We start from the raw sequence: 20,480 nt of genomic DNA on the forward strand, positions 1-20,480 counted from the left end.
GACGATAAACCAGGATACTTGACTTGCAGGAGGAAGTGGGAATGGTAGATTCAGGCTCTGTGAAGAGTCCTGAATTGAATTTGAAGGCCTTGGACTTGGTGCAGCACAAGTGTGGAGCCACTGGAAGTGGGGGACCTGCTTGTCATTCAGCATGGGTAGGGAAGTTAAGTAATCTAAAGGGGAGGTAAGAAGGGGCTAAATTTAGGGGGATTGCAGAGGGGATTGGAAAAGGGTGAAGGGAAAGAAAAAAAGGAAAATAAGACATGACTGACTGCACACAAGAATACCAAAGGGGGCCGAGCCCGTGGCGCCCTCGGGAGAGTGCAGCGCCGAGAGCGCAGCGACGCTCCCGCCCCGGGTTCGGATCCTATATAGGAATGGCCGGTGCACTCACTGGCTGAGTGCTGGTCACGAAAAAGACATTAAAAAAAAAAAAAAAATACCAAAGGATTGTTAGGACTTGGTGATGGAACATGGAATCTAAAACAGCACAGCAACCTGTTCATGTGGTTTCCAAAGGAGACCAAGAAAACGAGTACTGGCAGTACCCAGTTTACTTAGTGGACATTCACCGCCAGCTCTTGAAAGTTGAGTTTTAGAAGCTAAGAATGCATTTTTCTTCAAAAAATGTTTTATGTAGTGCTCACGGTCCCATACCAAACCATAAACAGTTTGCCCCATAATATACCAAAAGTTCTATGTTGGGTTCATTAAGAAACATCTAACCAAGATTGCAAACTGGTAGCCTATGAACCAAAACTAGTCAACAGATGTGTTTTGTTTGGCCTCTGCAGTATTTTGAAAAATTTCTAATTTGTTGCTGACACATAAAAATACTGATTTCCAGTTTCTCTTGAAAAATAGGAGTACCTGACAACCTTGGGTCCACATTTCCTACTTAGTAAAACTTACTCAGTGTAGAGTAGTGAGTGTCTAATTGTGTTTTGGGCAGCATTGCCCAGGTGCCACGGTCTCCCTCACCCCCAGTTGTCTCCTGCAGCTTAAGCTTAATGTCAGTTGACATTTCACGTACACCTGGCTTAGAAAAATTACCTATTTAGTCCCCGGATTTTGTGACCCTTCAGTATTACCAACCTGTTCTCCAGTTATACCCCTGGTGATTTAAAAAAAAAATTGGGTGGGGGAAGAGTAGTGGTGGAGGAAGAAAGAAGGAGGTTGGTTATGTTAGCATAGAATGCATTCCTATTTTATAAGTGAAGAAAAGGTGAGAACATGGGGATGGGGAGACTCAGAATTTAGGTAATTTTCTACAAGGCACATAACTACCTAACAGCAGAATTGGGATTCAGATATGTTTCTTTGGCCAGTCCTATATTTTTTGTCTCCGTTTTCTGAAATTAGGTTTCATTTTGGCATAATTTCTGAGAACATTGTGAGTTTTTTGGATTTTATCTGAGGACTCCATGGGCTAATGTTGCTGATCGAATGGTTTTCCCGTACCTTCCATTTTCTTTCCACATTTATTAAGCATCTATGTGCCAGCATATTCTGCTCTAGATTCCAAGGTAAATAAAAAGAGAAAAGAGCCTTTCCTTACCTTTCAGTGCTGTCTTAACCTACCTTAACCTGTGGGTTCTCAGTGAGTTTTCCTTCTCCTCCTCCTCCCACTCCTCTTTTCCTTGGTATACTGAATTTTACAGCAGCTTCTCTATATTCTTCCCTGAGTAAGCACACGTTAATAGCTTCCTAATAGTTTTACTGGTAGTGAGAAGAGGCTTGTTCAAGATCTTCCTATTCCTGTATTCCTTCCTACTTCTACCCCTTCAAGATTCTGTAGAGAAAAACAAGGGAAACGTATAGCTATGGTGCTACCATTTACTGAATTTGCCGGGCACAATCTGAATTCACTCCTGATTTCTTGGTGTAATTATTATTTTTTTCTCTCTCTCTTTTTTTTCTTGGTGTAATTATTAATAGCTCCCCATTTTACTCTCAAATGTGCCATGGTTTAGAGAATAATTTATATGGCCATATTATATATAATTGTTGTGTCTGTGGAGACACAGAAGTCTGAAGTTAATTTTCTGCACTTCAGAAGAGTCTTTAAACTCCAGAATCATCTGGGGTTTTGGTTTTAGGATCTGAGGGAAAGAAGATAGATGGAAGTGAACTGAAAAGAAGGTGGGATGTGAGACTTGAGAGGTCCATGTTGATGTAGGGTGTGCACTAGGACCCATCCACCTTTTGTCCCTACAACCCCTTGCTCTTTGCTCTTTCAAGTCCTGGAACTGGAGTGAAGAGTAGGCCTAAGGTTGGAGAGAGTTCTGGGCATCAGCAAGAGTAAGTAGTAGGCAGTACTGTGAAGGGGAAGGTAGTTTGAGGTGATCGTGGCTGTAAGCAAGCGAGCCCTGTGGTAACCCATTTGTGTGTATGGGGCAGAGTAGATCATTGTTGTCTGTGCTCATCATGGGAGAAGCAGGATCACCATGAAGTGTGACCCAGACTGCAGAGAATATTGAAGTGGTACATCCTGTTTCCAAGATTGAAGACTGTAGGTATTCCTACAGAAGAATTTTCCTGTGTGTTGGGTGGGCCTCTGGTCTCTGGACTTAGGTTTGATTGTGCTCTTTCTGTGTTACAGAAGGTCCCTGTTGTAAAAGAGGAAGATGAACCAGAGGAAGAAGATGAGGAAGAAATGGGTCATGCAGAAACATATGCAGAGTATATGCCAATAAAATGTATGTTTTGGGGATTTGTCAAAATAAACAAGACTTCCAGGTTCCTCTTCAACCCTCCTACACACACTCCTACACACATTGTTACCTATTAGGACCTATCAGTGTTGGGTACCTCAGGGTTTGACAAGTATGAGCTTTGTAATATGTTCTAAACTGTATTTTAAAAATATCTACATGAATGTTTTACTATGGTTTTGTTTTTGTTTCTTACACAAATTTAGAACCTTGTTCTAGGTTGAAGTCTTTTAAAATCAAGACTAAAAAAGATTGGGTTTTATTTTATTTATAGTTAATTTTGCTCATTTGAGTAGTGATTAATAAAATCAAGGCAAATTGTAGAGATATAAATATATCTTAGCTTTATAGGTCTTATACAGCTTATCTAAAATCAAGAAAACATTGGAATCTTAAAAATAACTTGTACTATTTTAATTCAGTGGTTTTCATTAACACCATTTCTGCCCTTTGCATAATGACCATAATTCATTTTTTTAGTGACCACTATGTGAAATTGAAAATTAGTAGCTTTTAGCTTTTGTATAAAAACTTTTACTTTTTTGTTATATGAGGATAAGAAGATGAAAAAAGAAAACCTTCTGTCTAGAATTTGTCTTTCATGTACTGGTTTCTATAAAAAGCTATTAATAATACCATTTATTTATTTATTTATTTATTATTATTTTTTTTTTTTAAAGATGACTGGTAAGGGGATCTTAACCCTTGACTTGGTGTTGTGAGCACCACACTCAGCCAGTGAGCGAACCGGCCATCCGTATATGGGATCCGAACCCGGGGCCTTGGTGTTCTCAGCACCTCACTCTCCCGAGTGAGCCACTGGCTGGCCCCTTAATAATACCATTTAAATTGAACTAAAATTCTCTGTTTACCAGTTACATATGTACACCAAGACTTCACACTTGTGTTTGGTCATTTAAAATGAGTTTTAGGTTGTGGTATCTGAAGTTTTGTTCTACTCCCCAAATAATAGTTTTCACAAAAGGATTGAAAGAGTTTATCCATGGCCCTTTAAACCAGAGGTCAGAAAACCAAATCTGGACCACTGCCTGTTTTAGTAAATAAAGTTTTATTGGAACGTAGGTATGCCCATTGGTTTATTTATGTCTGTGGCTGCTTTTACACTACAACAGCAATGTCAAGTAGTTATAAAGAGACAGGATGGCCTGCAAAGCCAAAAACATTTACTATTTGACCCTTTAGGAAAAGTTTGCTAACCATTATTTTAAACTATTCACATTATACAGTTTGAGGAGTTAGGTGCTGTTTAATTTTATAGCTAAAGTTTCTTTTAAATACCTTTCAAAGTAACATTGCATTACAGACTTTTGTTTCAGTGAATGAGGTGAATGATTCATTTGAGTAACTAAACTCCTTAATCTAGGATTATGTTCTTTTACTACTGGAGAACCTAGTGGTATCAACTCAGTTGTTGTTTTTCTAGATCTTTTTGTCAGCAAGTCTCTGTTTAAACCACACATAGTTGATAAATCATTTTTATCAAATTTAAACAGTACTTTTACCATTAGTGCCTTTTTATAGAAGCCCAGAGTGATTACTTATTAATTTTCTCCAACATAGGAAAAATATTTCTTTTTCTTATAATAAAACTGGAAATGTTATTACTTATAACAATTAAAATGAAGCATTTAAACATTTTTCTTTAGTAAAAATTGGCCTACGTCACCCAGATGCTGTAGTGGAAACTAGCTCGTTATCCAGTGTTACTCCTCCTGATGTTTGGTACAAAACATCTATTTCTGAAGAAACCATTGATAATGGCTGGTTGTCAGCATTACAGCTTGAGGCAATTACATATGCAGCTCAGGTAAGTGATAATATTTTATAATTACATACAATATTTATGTTTTTGTCATAGTCCATATAATTTAGTAGTTTTATCCCAAAGGTAAGTTCTCCATAGCAGGAAAAACTTGTGAATGTGATTTTTTATAGAAATTTTATGTGTTAGAAAATAGGAAGGTATAGCAGGGATGGGGGAGTGAATTTCCAGTAGAAATGACAAATGTAACCTTTCTGGAATTTACTGAGGATATCTATCAAAATTAAAGTCAAAGGATATATGACCTAATAATTACATTTGTAGGAGTCTTTTCCATAGAACTATTAGATAAGAACATACATATGTTTGTTGTGGCTTTTTCTACCAGCTGGAAAAGATTCTGAGCGCCCACACTGTTGGGGGTGATTGAATAAACTGTGTTATTATCATACTGTGGGATGTTGTACAGGCTTTTAAAATGATGTGAGTTATACCAGTTGTCTTGAAAGGATTTCAGTGATACTCCATTTCTATAAAATAAGTAGTGACCAAAACAGCCAGCTATCTCCCATGTTTTTTTTTTTTTTTTTTCTTTTTCGTGACCGGCACTCAGCCAGTGAGTGTACCGGCCATTCCTATATAGGATCCGAACCCGCGGCCGCTGGGAGCGTTGCCGCGCTCCCAGCGCAGCACCCTCCCGAGTGCGCCACAGGCTCGGCCCCTATCTCCCGTGTTTATGTGTGATAATGAAAGTTGTATTTGGTCATGCAAGTGTTGAAAGGGGTATGGAGGAATCCTCACCAATTTGTTAATTGTAGTTACTTCGTGCATGGGAAGGTAGCAGGAAAGAATATATAGTAAATAGAAGGTATCCACACTAAAAGCCAGACTGTATGCCATTTATATAAAAATAGATAACATTAGTATGTTCCTAAAACAGTGTCTGAAAGAGTGATCACCAAAATATCTGAAGGATTAATTACCAGCCTTTTCTTTTTCAGCAACATGAAACGTTCCTACCTAATGGAGATCGTGCTGGCTTCTTAATAGGTGATGGTGCTGGTGTAGGAAAAGGAAGAACAATAGCAGGAATCATCTATGAAAATTATTTGTTGAGTAGAAAGAGAGCATTGTGGTAAGTGTTAAAGACTAGCCGTGGAAGTTTCTATTTGTAAATAATTACTCTAGCATGTGGGTATGGGTTTTAATGAGTAGGTGTATTTTTTTGAAGTGTCAATACCTGGCTTTTTTTATTCCTGAATTCTGCTAAAATGGTGTAATTTGCATTTAATTTGTGTGTGTGTGTGTTTTTTTTTTTAATGGCAGGTTTAGTGTTTCAAATGACTTAAAGTATGATGCGGAAAGAGATTTGAGGGATATTGGAGCAAAAAACATTTTGGTTCATTCATTAAATAAGGTACGAGCTTCCTATTCAGTTGGTCATTCAGTAAATATTGACTCATCTGTGAGATGGGAATAATAATGGCTTTTACTTTGTAGGGTTGTTAGGAGGATTAAATGAGTTATTCTACAGAAAGCATAAGTGCTAACCATTGTTTTTTTGTGCATTACTGTGTGCCAAATACTATGACAAGCAGTGGTAGTATAGTGCAAACAAGACAGGCATTGTCCCTTTTTTATGGAGTTAATTTTCTCAATCTTCAGTGTTTGTTTCTAAAGTAATTTTCTTTTTTATTTTTATTTTTAAAAAAAATTTTTTTGTGACCGGTAAGGGGATAACCCTTGGCTTGGTGTCGTCCGCACTGCGCTCAGCCAGTGAGCGCACCGGCCATCCCTATATGGGATCTGAACCCGTGGCCTCGGTGCTCCCAGCGCCGCACTCTCCCGAATGAGCCACGGGGTCGGCCCATCTAAAGTAATTTTCTATGGATATACGGGCACAGTGTAGACAGGTAATGTGCCTGTCGCTGTAGGTCACCAAATCCTATGAGGCATATAGAGAATTATTGTGGTTTGGAGACTGGTTTCAATATTTGTATAGCAAATGGACTTGAATACCTATACCTGTATTTGTGTGAAAACAATTCTGTAAAGTGGAAAAAGTGCATCAGTGATTAAAACACGGGTTTTTAGGGCCGGACCATGGCTCACTTGGGAGAGTGTGGTGCTGATAACACCAAGGCCACGGGTTCGGATCCCTATATAGGGATGGCCAGTTAGCTCACTTCAGAGAGTGTGGTGCTGATGACACCAAGTCAAGAATCCCCTTACCAGTCATCTTTTGAAAGAAAAATGAAAAGCTTTTTTTTGGTGGTGGTGGCTGACCCATTCTGGGTTCTGAACCCTTAACCTTGGTGTTACACTGTGTTCTAACCGGCTGAGCTAACCAGCCAGCCCCTAATTAAAGCACAGTTTAATGTGATTAGAATCATAATGTTCACTGAGCAAATCTTTATTAACCTCCTGTGCACCAATTGTTGGTGTTACATGAGTAGGATAGACAGATGTGGCTCTGGCAAGTGCCTGCCTACCAGCCCTTTGATAATAAGTAAATGTAAATCCACTTTCCATCTGAGTATACTAAGTTGGTTTAGTGTTGCCCTGCTCTTGAGTGGCTTTTTTGGGTAGGTTTTACTGAGTAGATTGGTTGTGAAAGTTCTGTGTCTTGAATGACTACAAAACGTTCAAAACCAAAAACAGGTAACTGGCATCTAGGAATGGTTTTTATTTCTGAGCAGCATAATTGAAGAAGGGTTCATTAGCTATTACTCATAATTCTTATGTGTTCCTTAGAATTTAATTACAGTGCTTCGCATGTAGTAAGAGCACAGTGTTTGTTGAGTAAATACTGTGACTTTTTTATGAGGCAGTTTGTCTGGTTTTTAATATTTTTCTAGTGAAAGACTCTTTTGAAACTTCGAAACTTGTTTCTTTTTTTTTTTTTTTTTCTTTTTCGTGACCGGCACTCAGCCAGTGAGCGCACCGGCCATTCCCATATAGGATCCGAACCTGCAGCGGGAGCGCGCCGCACTCCCAGCGCCGCACTCTCCCGAGTGCGCCACGGGCTCGGCCCGAAACTTGTTTCTTGTACCATAAAGTTGTATGTGTACTTATACAAGAAATTTTATATATCATCTTAGGAAGTACTTTGACTTTTTTTAAGTCTACTAGGTTAAGAATTGCTGCTATAGAAGTTTGGGTGGGATAAATGTTTGAGAGAGAAAGATACTAACTAAATTCTTCTCTTTTCTTTTTTTTAGTTTAAATATGGAAAAATTTCTTCCAAACATAATGGGAGTGTTAAGAAAGGTGTTATTTTTGCTACTTACTCTTCTCTTATTGGTGAAAGCCAGTCTGGCGGTAAATACAAAACTAGATTAAAACAGCTTCTACACTGGTGCAGTGATGACTTCGATGGAGTGGTATCCTTTATGATAAAAGTTTTTATATTTTTAATGACACAGTTATGTTAGGATAGACCTTTGGAAAACAGGAATCCTAAGATTAAATAAGTAAATTGCTGGGATGAGAGCTGAAATGATTACATAGAGTCCAAGGGTGTTGGAAAGTTGATTCTATTTTATATCTGTCATATAGGAGACCAATATTTAAACTCCTGGTTTAGGAAAATGTTAATATGTATGGTAAATACTGTAGTCCCTTTATGGGGATTCACATCGCATATTTATATCGTAAAGTACCTCTGAAGATTGTTAACCTAGTGATTCCCAAACTTAATTCCTCACAGGAGATTTTATATTGTCCTGCATGAGGAATATAGATTTTTTTTTTTTTTTTTTTTTTTGACCGGTAAGGGGATCGCAACCCTTGGCTTGGTGTTGCCTGCACCACGCTCAGCCAGTGAGCACACCGGCCATCCCCATACAAGATCCGAACCCGCGGCCTCAACGCTACCAGCGCCACACTCTCTCCCGAGTGAGCCACGGGGCCAGCCCAGGAATATAGATATTTGAAACACTGATTAAGTTGGTTTCCAATTGTGATCATGCTTTTCCTTAAAGAATTTACCCAAATAATCTGTGTGATAGGCAGTTCTTGCGGCAGTGAGTCTTTTTCTCCATTCTAATCATGAAGTAAATATCTGGTTAAGATGAATTTCAGTGGATGCTTCTGAGGCTAGAGAAGGAGAGGGATGAAATTAAGGAGAGGCACATAGAGGGCTTCCTTCAGGAGTTACTTACTACTGTGGTGGTATGTTCCTTAGTTTATTCCTTACAGATAGTGTTTGATGAATGTCATAAAGCAAAAAACTTATGTCCTGTTGGTTCTTCAAAGCCAACCAAGACAGGCTTAGCAGTTTTAGAGCTTCAGAACAAATTGCCAAAAGCCAGAGTTGTTTATGCTAGTGCCACTGGTGAGTAGTTATTTATTTTTTTTAAATATGTGTAGGTTATTTTTTCAGCTATAATATATTTCATATGGGGATTTTTCAGGTGCTTCTGAACCACGCAACATGGCCTATATGAACCGCCTTGGAATATGGGGTGAGGGAACTCCATTTAGAGAATTCAGTGATTTTATTCAAGCAGTAGAACGGAGGTAATGCAATTTACAATATGCACTGTTCTCAGTACAATTTAGGAGATGTATTATTGCTAAAATCCTTTCACTGTATGTTTATTTATTGGTAGTGTGTGTTTTAATTTTATTTAGAGGTGTTGGTGCCATGGAAATAGTTGCTATGGATATGAAGCTTAGAGGAATGTACATTGCTCGACAGCTGAGCTTTACTGGAGTGACTTTCAAAATTGAGGAAGTTCTTCTTTCTCAGAGCTATGTTAAAATGTATAACAAAGCAGTCAAGCTGGTGAGAAGTTTTTCTTAATTCCTAGTGTTTATTTAATGTACCTAATAATGTTTCTGTTAGTTTTGTTCATTGTAATGTCTGCCAACCCCCAAGAATGTATTTCTGCTATAAAACGGACAAATTATCAGATGATAGGCTGTTGAACCAATGTCCTTATTTTCCAGATTTTCACTTTGTTAAAGTAGTTCATTAAAAATGTCCATTTATTTCAGTTGCATAGTTCTTAAAATCACAATGTAACTATATTTCGTGAAATAACTGCATGCATTAGGTAATAATAATTTTGAGATAATTTTGTGTGAGTATCCTAAAAATTATTAGAGATTCCCAAGGTACTGAAGATGCTTCATTACATTAATTTTAAATGGTCCTGAACTTTATTTTGATTGAATCAGTCGTTTTTAAATAACAGCACTCAAAGGTGAAGTAGCTAAAATGTTGATTCTCTATCTTTAGTGGGTCATTGCTAGAGAGCGATTTCAGCAAGCTGCAGATCTGATTGATGCCGAGCAGCGAATGAAGAAATCCATGTGGGGTCAGTTCTGGTCTGCTCACCAGAGGTTTTTCAAATACTTGTGCATAGCATCCAAAGTTAAAAGGGTTGTGCAGTTAGCTCGAGAAGAAATCAAGAATGGAAAAGTAAGTTGGAGAACTCATGAAGAGACTCATCCTTTTTGATTGTATTGTTTAGTCTTTGTGGGTGTTGAGATTTTCTACTTGTGAACTCTGGTCTTTCTAAAGGATAGTTGTAAAAGTATTAGTGACTTTAAAAGATACACTTTTCTTTTTTTTTTTTTAAGATGACCGGTAAGGGGATCTTAACCCTTGACTTGGTGTTGTCAGCACCATGCTCAGCCAGTGAGCTAACCGGCCATCCCTATATGGGATAGGAACCCGGGGCCTTGGTGTTATCAGCACTGCACTCTCCCGAGTGAGCCACGGGCCGGCCCAAAAGATACACTTTTCTAAATTATAAAAACAGTAACTGTTTAGAGACTTTAGATAGCTCAAAAAAGTATAACATATCACTGTAGTTCAGCTGTCTATAGATGTCACCACTGATAACATGTGGATGTGTATTGCCTTAAGCTTTTTTTCTTTTTTGGTGAATATATATCTAAAGCATTAAGGACTATAAACTGCATAAGGGCAGAGGCTTCAGTCAGCCCTTAACAATCCTATTTTCTACCTAAGTTTTTTGACACATAGCATGTGTCAAATATATAGAATTAAATAAAGCACACATGTGTTTTATAATAATGTGGTCATTCTTGTTTGAAATCTTTTTAGTTTTACTAAATTTTAAAAATGTCTTGATTAAGAAACCACAAACATATTTTTATTAATAATTAATATATTTTCTTTTTTCTCCAGTGTGTTGTAATTGGTCTGCAGTCTACAGGAGAAGCCAGAACTTTAGAAGCCTTGGAAGAGGGTGGTGGAGAATTGAATGATTTTGTTTCAACTGCCAAGTAATGTTTTTGGTTTTCTTTTTGAGTTTTTATTTAGATTAGTTCAAATATTGAGAGAAATTTTTGATTTGCCTATTTCATCTTTAAAAGTTTTCCTGGGCCAGCCTGTGGCTCACTTGGGAGAGTGTGGTGCTAATAACACCACGGCCATGGGTTTGGATCCCATATAGGGATGGCCCATTAGTTCACTTGGGAGAGCGTGGTGCTGACAACACCAAATCAAGAGTTCAGATCCCCTTACTGGTCATCTTAAAAAAAAAAAAAAGTTTTCCTGATCCGAGTTTTTGCAATTCTTTGCTTTTTTTATTCTTATGGTATATCTATAAGAAAACAATAACAGAAATCTCATAATCGTAAGATATTAAGCATCTTGTCAATATTACACACAGTATGTGGACTAACAAAGGCTTGATTTTGTTTGTCTTGTATGTATTGGGATCTGTAATAGCTTGATTTAGTTTCAGTTTTAGTTTTAGTTTTGTGTATTTGAAATTAACCATTATTATTCAGAGGAGCAATAACTATAATTTGCCCCAGTATATAATAAGTTCTGCTATAAAAATTGGAAATGAGAGCTTCAAAAAACTTAGCATGAGATCTTCAAAAAGAGCTTTTGAAGAATGTTTTAGCATTGTTTTGCAGTTTGCCTAAACTGACAGTTATAATTCTGGTACTAAGATTAGCAAAATAACCTTTGCCACTATACTATATATTGCCTTAGGGTGTACATTCAAGTGTTCCTTTAAAATTGATATAATTGAAAATTGCTTATAAAAGCAAAACGTGCACCTGCTAGTCTGTACTTCTCTATACTTAAGTGCCTAGAACTAACCTGTCTGAAATGGTAGCCACTTGGCACATGGCTATCAAGGAGTTGAAATGCCTAGCCAAATTGTGATACACTGTAAGTGTAAAATACACACCAGATTTCAAAGACCAGATTTCAACTATCCTTTACATTTTACAAAAATGTAAAACATCTCGTTATGTATTGAAGTGATATATTGAGTTAAGTAAAATATTAAAATTAGTTTTACCAGTTTTTTTTTTTAATGTAGCTACAAGAAAGTGTAAAAATTGCATATGCGGCTTTGCTTGCATTATATTTCAGTTAAGCAACCTTGGCCTAGAAAATTAAAATTCATTTAGGCTGGGTTGTGAGTATTTTATAAGATTGAACAGAGTATATAGTATTTTAAGAAACATTCTGTAAGATTTTACATATAAATTATTTTGCCAACTGAAGCAGTAATTGTCACTGTTTCTCTTCTACAAACAGAGGAGTGTTGCAGTCACTCATTGAAAAACACTTTCCTGCTCCAGACAGGAAAAAACTTTATAGTTTGCTAGGAATCGATTTGACAGCTCCAAGTAGCAACAGTTCACCAAGAGATAGTCCTTGTAAAGAAAATAAAATAAAGAAGCGGAAAGGTGAGTACTTTCCTTTAAATAGTTGATATTGAAAGAAACTATAAATTTGAGCATTTTGAAGCAGCTGTATTTTAGGAATGAACTGTATCCCTTGATTTGTGGTTGCATGTTTTCGCTGTCACTCATGAAGTTTTGAATGCACAAATAATCCTGTGTTTTAAATGGGGACTTGGGCGATTGACTGGAGCAGCACTGTATTAAGCACTTGGCCATACATTATATCACTTAACCCAGTTGAGGTTTATATGAAATTAAGTCTTATTTTTCCAATGTTATAGACAGAAAACTAAAGCACAGAAAGATTGAGTTAAGGAATTTTCCCAGGTTCACACAGCTAGTGAATGATGCATAGGAACTAAAATATGGGTCTTTTTTTTTGTCATAGTTGCCTTTTAAATATGAACTGAGTGTTTTAATAGTCTTTCTTTAAAAAGACTTCTATTAATTATTTAGTAATTAGGAATACATTCACCCATGTTTGTTAGACAGCTTGTAGTAATGCAAACTTAAGTTTGTGTTTAGGTGCATTCTAAGCTGTTCAAGTTTTAGAAGTTAACTATTCTCAGGCTCTTTTTCTAAAATGGTGCTACTGACTTAATATATTGTAAAGACGAACTGTGTTGCTGTGTGTTCTACACAGTGCCTGATACTTTATCTTTATTTTATCCATTCTGAGATATATATATATATTACACTTTTAATATGCCTAAAAATGGGTTGGCTATTATAATTTAATTGGTAACATTTTTTATTTTAGTAGCACAAAAAATAATGCTGCTTCTTAGAATGGCCAAATGGTTTTTCTTTCCTGAATTATGTTCTCACTGTCTAATAATATGGGAACTTTTTAATATTCTTATTTTTGTTTTGTTTCAGGTACTTTTTCTGAATATTAAATGAGATAATTCAAATCAGCACCTTGTTTACCTTTAAAAATGAGGTTTTAGGGCTGGCCAGTTAGCTCAGTTGGTTAGAGTGTGGTATTGATAACACCAAGGTCCAGGGTTCGATACTTGTTACCAGCCAGCCATAAAAAAAATGTTTTTTTATTTTTAAATGAGGTTTTATAAATTGGTTTTTCTAAGTATTCCATGTTTGTAAACCTATAATTTATTAGGTCTCTTCTCGCAACCTGATTCTCAGTTAAATTTTGACCGTGCTAAAGATTCTGTTTTTAAATCTGTTGTCCTAAATTTATTTTGAAACTTGTACTCTTGGGCCGAGCCCGTGGCGCACTCGGTAGAGTGCTGCGCTGGGAGCGCGGCGACGCTCCCGCCGCGGGTTCGGATCCTATATAGGAATGGCTGGTGCACTCACTGGCTGAGTGCCGGTCACGAAAAAACGACCAAAAAAAAAGAAACTTGTACTCTTGAAGTTAGTCTTGAATTTGTGCGTATGGATCTAATTTCTTGAGTATAATTGAACATAACCTGATTTTTTATGGGAGTCCAAAACATTAGCGCTTGCTTATGAATTTTATTTGTTCTTATATACTTACATAAATACTTTTTCTCTGCACTTCTCATTTGAATTAACTCATGAACTAAATATGATGTCCTGGATCTTTAGAAACATTGAATTTGGGCTGACTCTCTTGTTTGCTTTTGGGGGGTAGGTGAAGAAATAACACGAGAAGCCAAAAAAGCACGAAAAGTAGGTGGCCTTACTGGTAGCAGTTCTGATGACAGTGGAAGTGAATCTGATGCCTCTGATAATGAAGAAAGTGACTATGAGAGCTCTAAAAACATGAGTTCTGGAGATGATGATGATTTCAACCCATTTAGAGATGAGTCCAGTGAGGATGATGAAGATGGTAATTTTATCAGTATATTAAATGTAAACTAAAGGATAGTTATGCTTCAGTGTGTTTGAAAATGGCATATTGTAGGGCCAGCCCATGGCTAACTTGGGAGAGTGTTGTGCTGATAACACCAAGGCCATGGGTTCAGATCCCTGTATAGGGATGGCCAGTTAGCTCACTCGGGAGAGCGTGGTGCTGACAACACCAAATCAAGGGTTAAGATCCCCTTACTGGTCATCTTTATTGAAAAAAAAAAAGAAAAAGAAAATGGCATATTGTATTAAAACCTTTTCTTCCGTGCAGTACAAGTGATCGCACAGATTTTTATTTTTGCTTGGTGAAGAACTCTAGGCTTATCTGTCTTTTAGAGGTTTGAGCCTCATATACATGAGATGATGACCCCAATTTTGTGCAGTTATTTTTAACCTCAAAACATGGAATTGTACCCCATGGTGTATGGATGGGATGTACTGGAACGCTGTAGTTGGTGGTGACTTCTAAGTTATTAGTTAACAATACAAAAAAATACAAGGGTTATGCCTTTGGAGATTCTGTACTTGTTTTAACAAATTATTTGACATACATCTTTTCTTAACTTTCAGATCCCTGGCTAATCAGAAAAGACCACAAGAAAAACAAAGATAAAAAAAAGAAGAAAAGTATAGATCCAGATTCTATTCAAAGTGCCTTATTAGCATCGGGTCTTGGATCAAAACGACCTAGTTTTTCCTCTACACCGGTTGTCTCACCTGCTCCTAATAGTGCACCAGGTATACATGTAGAAACTTGCTTTGTCTGTGAAATATACTTTTAAAGAAAACAATTATTTATACTGACTTTTAGCAAATGTTTTTATCTAGCTAACAGTAACACCAACAGTAACAATAGCCTTATAACAAGTCAGGATGCCGTGGAAAGGGCTCAACAGATGAAGAAAGACCTACTTGATAAGCTAGAAAAATTAGCTGAAGACCTCCCTCCTAATACTCTGGATGAACTTATTGATGAACTTGGTGGCCCTGAGAACGTTGCTGAGGTAAATATGACTAGATCAGGGCTGTATCTCTTCGGTAACATTTTTGCCACCTTTAAACCCTGTAGAATGAGTGGTATTTTGGATATCATCACATAATAATTAATTTTCTCTCTCAGATCTTACAACTCTTGTTCTACTTTAGTTGTCATCCTAGAGTCAATGAAGTCCTGCCCCAGTATCTGAATGTCTGTCCCAAGCCACTGGTCTTGGTTACCGCACTAGTTATGTAGCTTTTGTGATCATGGCTACATGTTAGCTCTTTCTAGGGACTATCTTGCAGTGTTCTGTACCCCCCGTGCCTAATGCAGCACAGGTTGTGCTTCTGTCTCCTAAGTTTCATTAAAGATGGAGGCACTGAGCTCCAAGCACCACAGTGAGATACCTTAATTGTGATGACACTGTCTGGCTTCTCAGATGACTGGCCGCAAAGGGCGGGTTGTGAGCAATGATGATGGCAGCATATCTTATGAGTCAAGATCTGAACTTGATGTGCCTGTGGAAATACTAAATATCACGGAAAAACAAAGATTTATGGACGGAGATAAGGTATGTTTTCCTGGGATGCTTTTTGGTGAAAGGAACAATGTGAGTATGTTTAGATTAAGTTTTAGAAGGGTTTCTTCCCTTTGAATATGTCATGTTTGTTGAGTGTTTTTCTATATTTTTTAGTAATTTCACATAATCACTGAATATTTTATGTTTTCATTATAATGTTATCATAAGTGGAATGTAATGAGTGTTCTGTGTTATACACAGAATTAGAGATGGCTCTTGACACCTTTGGAGACTTCTGAAATCTTACATCAGAATGAAAAAATGCTATGCTCTCTTAGGTCATCTCTGTTATCACATCTGATGTCACTCCAGTGTCATTCTAATTTTGAGTCTAGAATGATATTTGAGTGTCAAGATGAGGTTTTGCTGTTTCTTTTTCTTTTTTTCTTTTTTTTTTAAAGATGACTGGTAAGGGGATCTTAACCCTTGACTTGGTGTTGTCAGCACCACACTCTCCGAAGTGAGTGAACCAGCCATCCCTATATGGGATCCGAACCCATGGCCTCGGTGTTATCAGCACCACACTCTCCCGAGTGAGCCACGAGCCGGCCCTTGCTGTTTCTTTTATTACTATGCCATTTATTTTAAGATGATTTACTGTGAATGTCTTGTAGGTTGAACTTCCATATCTGACCACTGTAGAGATTTTGGTTGCCTCCAGAGGCTCTTTCAATAGCCTCTTATTGTTAAGTGAACTTCATCAAACTTTAAGGTTCTCAGATCTGTTCTTCTCCGTTTAGTTGGAATAACTATAAGCATTTGCTGATGAGATTGTTAAAAAATAGGTAGCACACCTTTGACATAGCACCACTTCAAGCTCATTTATTCCTTAACCTAAAGGAGGAAGAATAAAATCTTACCTCTCTACCCACATTTTGCTTTATTATTTTAATGAATTTTTCTGCCTCTGTAACTGGAAAATAGATGATAGTTACCACTATCAAAGTTGTCTTTTAAAAATATATTAAAAAGCTGAGGAGGACTGGCCTGTGGCTCACTTGGGAGAGTGTGGTGCTGATAACACCAAGGCCACGGGTTCGGATCCCTATATAGGGATGGCCGGTTAGCTCACTTGGAAGAGTGTGGTGCTGACAACACCAAGTCAAGGGTTAAGATCCCCTTACCGGTCATCTTTAAAAAACAGAAAACTAAGGGCTGGCTGGTAAGCTCAGTTGGTTTAGAGTGCAGCCTTGTAACCCCAAGGTCAGAGGTTCAGATCCCCATACTGGCCAGCTGCCAAAAAAACCAAAACAAAACATTAAAAAGCTCATTTTACATATTTTAAAAATTGTAGGTAGAGGTATTATCGGTTATTTTATGTACTTGTTTCATGAGTCTAGTCCCATGTGCATTAAGAATTGTATTCATTAGAATTAGTTTTGGTTCTTTTTTTTTTTTTTTTTTTAAAGATGACCGGTAAGGGGATCTCAACCCTTGGCTTGGTGTTGTCAGCACCACGCTCAGCCAGTGAGTTAACCGGCCATCCCTGTATAGGATCCGAACCCACGGCCTTGGTGTTCTCAGCACCACACTCCCGAGTGAGCCACAGGCCGGCCCTAGTTTTGGTTCTTAAGTGAGAAAATCATATTGGCTTAAACATGATATTTATTTTTCTCATATACACGTGTGTAGGTAGACCAGGGCTGTTATGGTCCCTTAAGGACCAGGACTCTTCTGTATTGTTAGTTTAAATATGTGAGATTTTATTTCCAAGTTTAACTCTGGACTCCAAGACAGCTGTTTCAGATCCAATCATTACCTCTACATTTCAGCCAGCAGAGAGGAGAAAAAGGGAGGAAAAGGGCGTGTTCCCTACTTTTAAGGACATTTCCTGGACATTATACATACCATCTGTACCCTACTGGCTGAAGCGTGACCACATGCCCACATTTAGCTATAAGAGAGACTGAGAAATATAATCTTGATGTTGGGCAGCCATGTACCCTACTAAAATTGGTGGTCCTATTATAGAGGAAGAAGGAAAGAGTGGGTTATTGGTGGACCACCAGCAGTACACTGAAGGACTTTTTAATATTTGATACAGAATATTGCTATCATCTCAGAAGCTGCCAGCTCGGGTATTTCATTACAAGCAGATCGGAGAGCTAAAAATCAAAGGCGAAGAGTTCATATGACATTGGAATTACCCTGGAGTGCTGACAGAGCAATTCAGCAATTTGGTAAGTTCACACACTGGATTTCACTTGATGATTAGCAAGAAGTCATTGGGAAAATTTATGCATATCAAAAACCTACATTTAATGTCAAACATCTTTTAACTCAAGAGACTTACGTTGTATTTAAGGTGTGTTTCATATACCTTATAACGTATAGTGCATTATGAATTCATTTCATGCCTGTTTTAAAATTAAAAGATCTGTGGTGCGATTTCTGGGTGTTCCTGGCATTATATCCAAGAACAGGGCTCCTTGAGAGTGTCCTAATTACAGACCTTTAGGATGTATGGGGTCCATGTCAGAGTGGCTGCTACTTTCATGACCTTTTCACCCTCAGTGGCTTCACTGAAGGCACATTGCTGATCCCTTCCCTTCCAGCTTAATGTCCCTGTGACCTGGTGATGTGAAAGTAGTTTTGGGAGAATCTAGAGTAGCCGTGCATCAGCAAAATTAGGGTAGCAATAATAATACTTCTACCATTTAACACTTTTACGGCAGGTTTTGTTCCCTCATTAGGGAGAGTGTTGCTCTGAATGTGGATGTCATTCAGGTCAGTGTACTTTTGGGGAGTTATAGTAAATATTAGATTATCTTTAGTTTTTCCTCTTGTTTTAGGCTTTCTCAAAACCAGGTTACTGTTAAAATCTAGGAATAGATTTCAGAATATTCTGTTTCTATCTAATGAACACAAATCAGTGATCTTTTAAAAAATGCCATTACAGGACGAACTCATAGATCAAACCAAGTTACTGCTCCCGAGTATGTCTTCCTGATTTCTGAATTGGCAGGAGAACAAAGATTTGCATCTATTGTTGCTAAAAGACTTGAGAGTTTGGTAAGTTTTTGAGTTGTGTAGATGTGTGTAAAAGATTATCTTTGCCATCTGTCTTCTGGTAAAGGGTAAACTGTGCCTTGATTGGAAATGTTATGTTTTTGACAGGGGGCGCTTACACATGGCGACAGAAGAGCAACAGAATCTAGGGATCTGAGCAGGTTCAACTTTGACAATAAGGTACATTTTAGCTTTCTGTCTCTGAAAATTTGTAAGGTATGGTGTTTTGGTGAACAAGGGAAAGTGATTATTATTGAAAACTGAAAACTGCCTGCTTTCATGGTTTTGCTTTAAAATGATGACTTCTTATGAAATATAGGATTTCACATGTAAGTTAGATCTTTATTGATCAGGTCTACAGTATAGTTGTCTTTTCATTCTTATTGGAAAATAAGAATATAATAAACACTTGGGAATGAAGCAAGTGTGAGTTCCCAGAAGTAGAGGAAGTTATTAATTTATCAAATGTCTGCTGTGTGTAAGGGTACAAACTCAGCAGTATAAAATGTATATAAAGACAATTAAGAATTGAAATGTCTTGACTCTTTAGTACAATAATAGTTTTTAAAGCATTCGGGTGGTCATGTGATTTAAGTGTATCCAAATGTGGAAACTGGTTAAAATTTTGAGTGGTTTTTTTTTTTTCCCCCAGTATGGAAGAAATGCTTTGGAAATTGTCATGAAATCCATTGTAAACTTGGATTCTCCCATGGTATCACCACCTCCAGACTATCCTGGAGAATTCTTTAAAGGTAACTTTAAAAAATAATTATAACGATAGAAAATGATTACTGGCAAGGATATGTTAAAACCTGTTCTAACATTTAGTGTTGTTTTAGTTTTTATTTTTCTTTGGATATAAATTGTTTAAAATTTTAAAATTCAAGGTTACTAGAACATCTAAGTTTACTTCTTATGATAAACAGATTTATTAAAACAAATTTCATTCCAATGAAGATGCTTTTGCTTTTTTTTTTTTTAAATTTTATTTATTTATTTATTTATTTTTAATTTTATTTTGTTGATATACATTGTGGCTGATTATTGTTCCCCATCACCAAAACCTCCCTCCCTCCCCCCCTCCCCCCCCAACAATGTCCTTTCTGTTTGCTTTTCGTATCAACTTCAAGTAATTGTGGTTTTCAAGTAATTGTGGTTGTTATATCTCCCCCCCCCCGGTTTTGTGTGTGTGTGTGTGTGTGTGTGTGTGTGAATTATATATTTTTAGCTCCTACCAGTAAGTGAGAACATGTGGTATTTCTCTTTCTGTGCCTGACTTGTTTCACTTAATATAATTCTCTCAAGGTAAGATGCTTTTGCTCTTAAACTGATACCACATGTTGTCTAATACTAGACTTAAAAGAGGAAAGTGGTTTTATTACATTAATTAAAATCACTTTGCCAGATAACTTTCAAATTTTAATTTTAAAGTTAAAGTACCTAGGTAAAAAATCTGTGGGAGTTAATGGGGAATGTCAGTGAAGCAAAACTAAGTGATGGGTACATGTGGCTCACAAAATATTCTTTTTTCTTTTGTATGTGTTTGGAGGTGTCCATAACTAAAAAAAAAAAAAATCCTAGGTAGAACTGTAGAATTCCTGGATCCATATTACAAATCTCTAGAGTAGATTGTACTCCACTATATAAGTATAAGTAGTCTGGCCCGGCCTGTGGCTCACTCGGGAGAGTGTGGTTCTGACAATGCCAAGGCCATGGGTTCGGATCCCATATAGGGATGGCCGGTTGGCTCACTGGGTGAGCGTGGTGCTGACAACACCAAGTCAAGGGTTAAGATCCCCTTACCGGTCATCTTTTAAAAAAAATAAAAATAAAAAAATAAGTGTAAGTAGTCTAGATGATTTTAGTAGTTCAAGAAACTATGGAAATATT

The 20,480-nt window shown here is 37.2% G+C and overlaps 1 protein-coding gene across 2 annotated transcripts in view; it reads left to right on the forward strand.

Moving 5' to 3' along the window:
- SBNO1 (strawberry notch homolog 1) overlaps positions 1-20,480 on the forward strand; it is a 58,416-nt gene that overhangs the window by 23,383 nt on the left and 14,553 nt on the right. For both annotated transcript variants that reach the window (XM_063086549.1, XM_063086550.1), the window contains exons 6-24: positions 2,603-2,699; positions 4,382-4,542; positions 5,499-5,632; positions 5,824-5,914; positions 7,719-7,880; positions 8,698-8,833; positions 8,913-9,018; positions 9,133-9,286; positions 9,743-9,925; positions 10,661-10,758; positions 12,038-12,189; positions 13,805-14,002; positions 14,593-14,760; positions 14,851-15,026; positions 15,441-15,572; positions 17,626-17,761; positions 18,481-18,593; positions 18,699-18,770; positions 19,243-19,342. In XM_063086549.1, coding sequence (XP_062942619.1) covers positions 2,603-2,699; positions 4,382-4,542; positions 5,499-5,632; positions 5,824-5,914; positions 7,719-7,880; positions 8,698-8,833; positions 8,913-9,018; positions 9,133-9,286; positions 9,743-9,925; positions 10,661-10,758; positions 12,038-12,189; positions 13,805-14,002; positions 14,593-14,760; positions 14,851-15,026; positions 15,441-15,572; positions 17,626-17,761; positions 18,481-18,593; positions 18,699-18,770; positions 19,243-19,342 — 2,569 coding nt within the window. The remainder of the gene's footprint in view (positions 1-2,602; positions 2,700-4,381; positions 4,543-5,498; positions 5,633-5,823; positions 5,915-7,718; positions 7,881-8,697; positions 8,834-8,912; positions 9,019-9,132; positions 9,287-9,742; positions 9,926-10,660; positions 10,759-12,037; positions 12,190-13,804; positions 14,003-14,592; positions 14,761-14,850; positions 15,027-15,440; positions 15,573-17,625; positions 17,762-18,480; positions 18,594-18,698; positions 18,771-19,242; positions 19,343-20,480) is intronic.

Source organism: Cynocephalus volans, chromosome 2 (genome assembly GCF_027409185.1).
Source record: "Cynocephalus volans isolate mCynVol1 chromosome 2, mCynVol1.pri, whole genome shotgun sequence".
NCBI classification, from domain to species: Eukaryota; Metazoa; Chordata; class Mammalia; order Dermoptera; family Cynocephalidae; genus Cynocephalus; species Cynocephalus volans.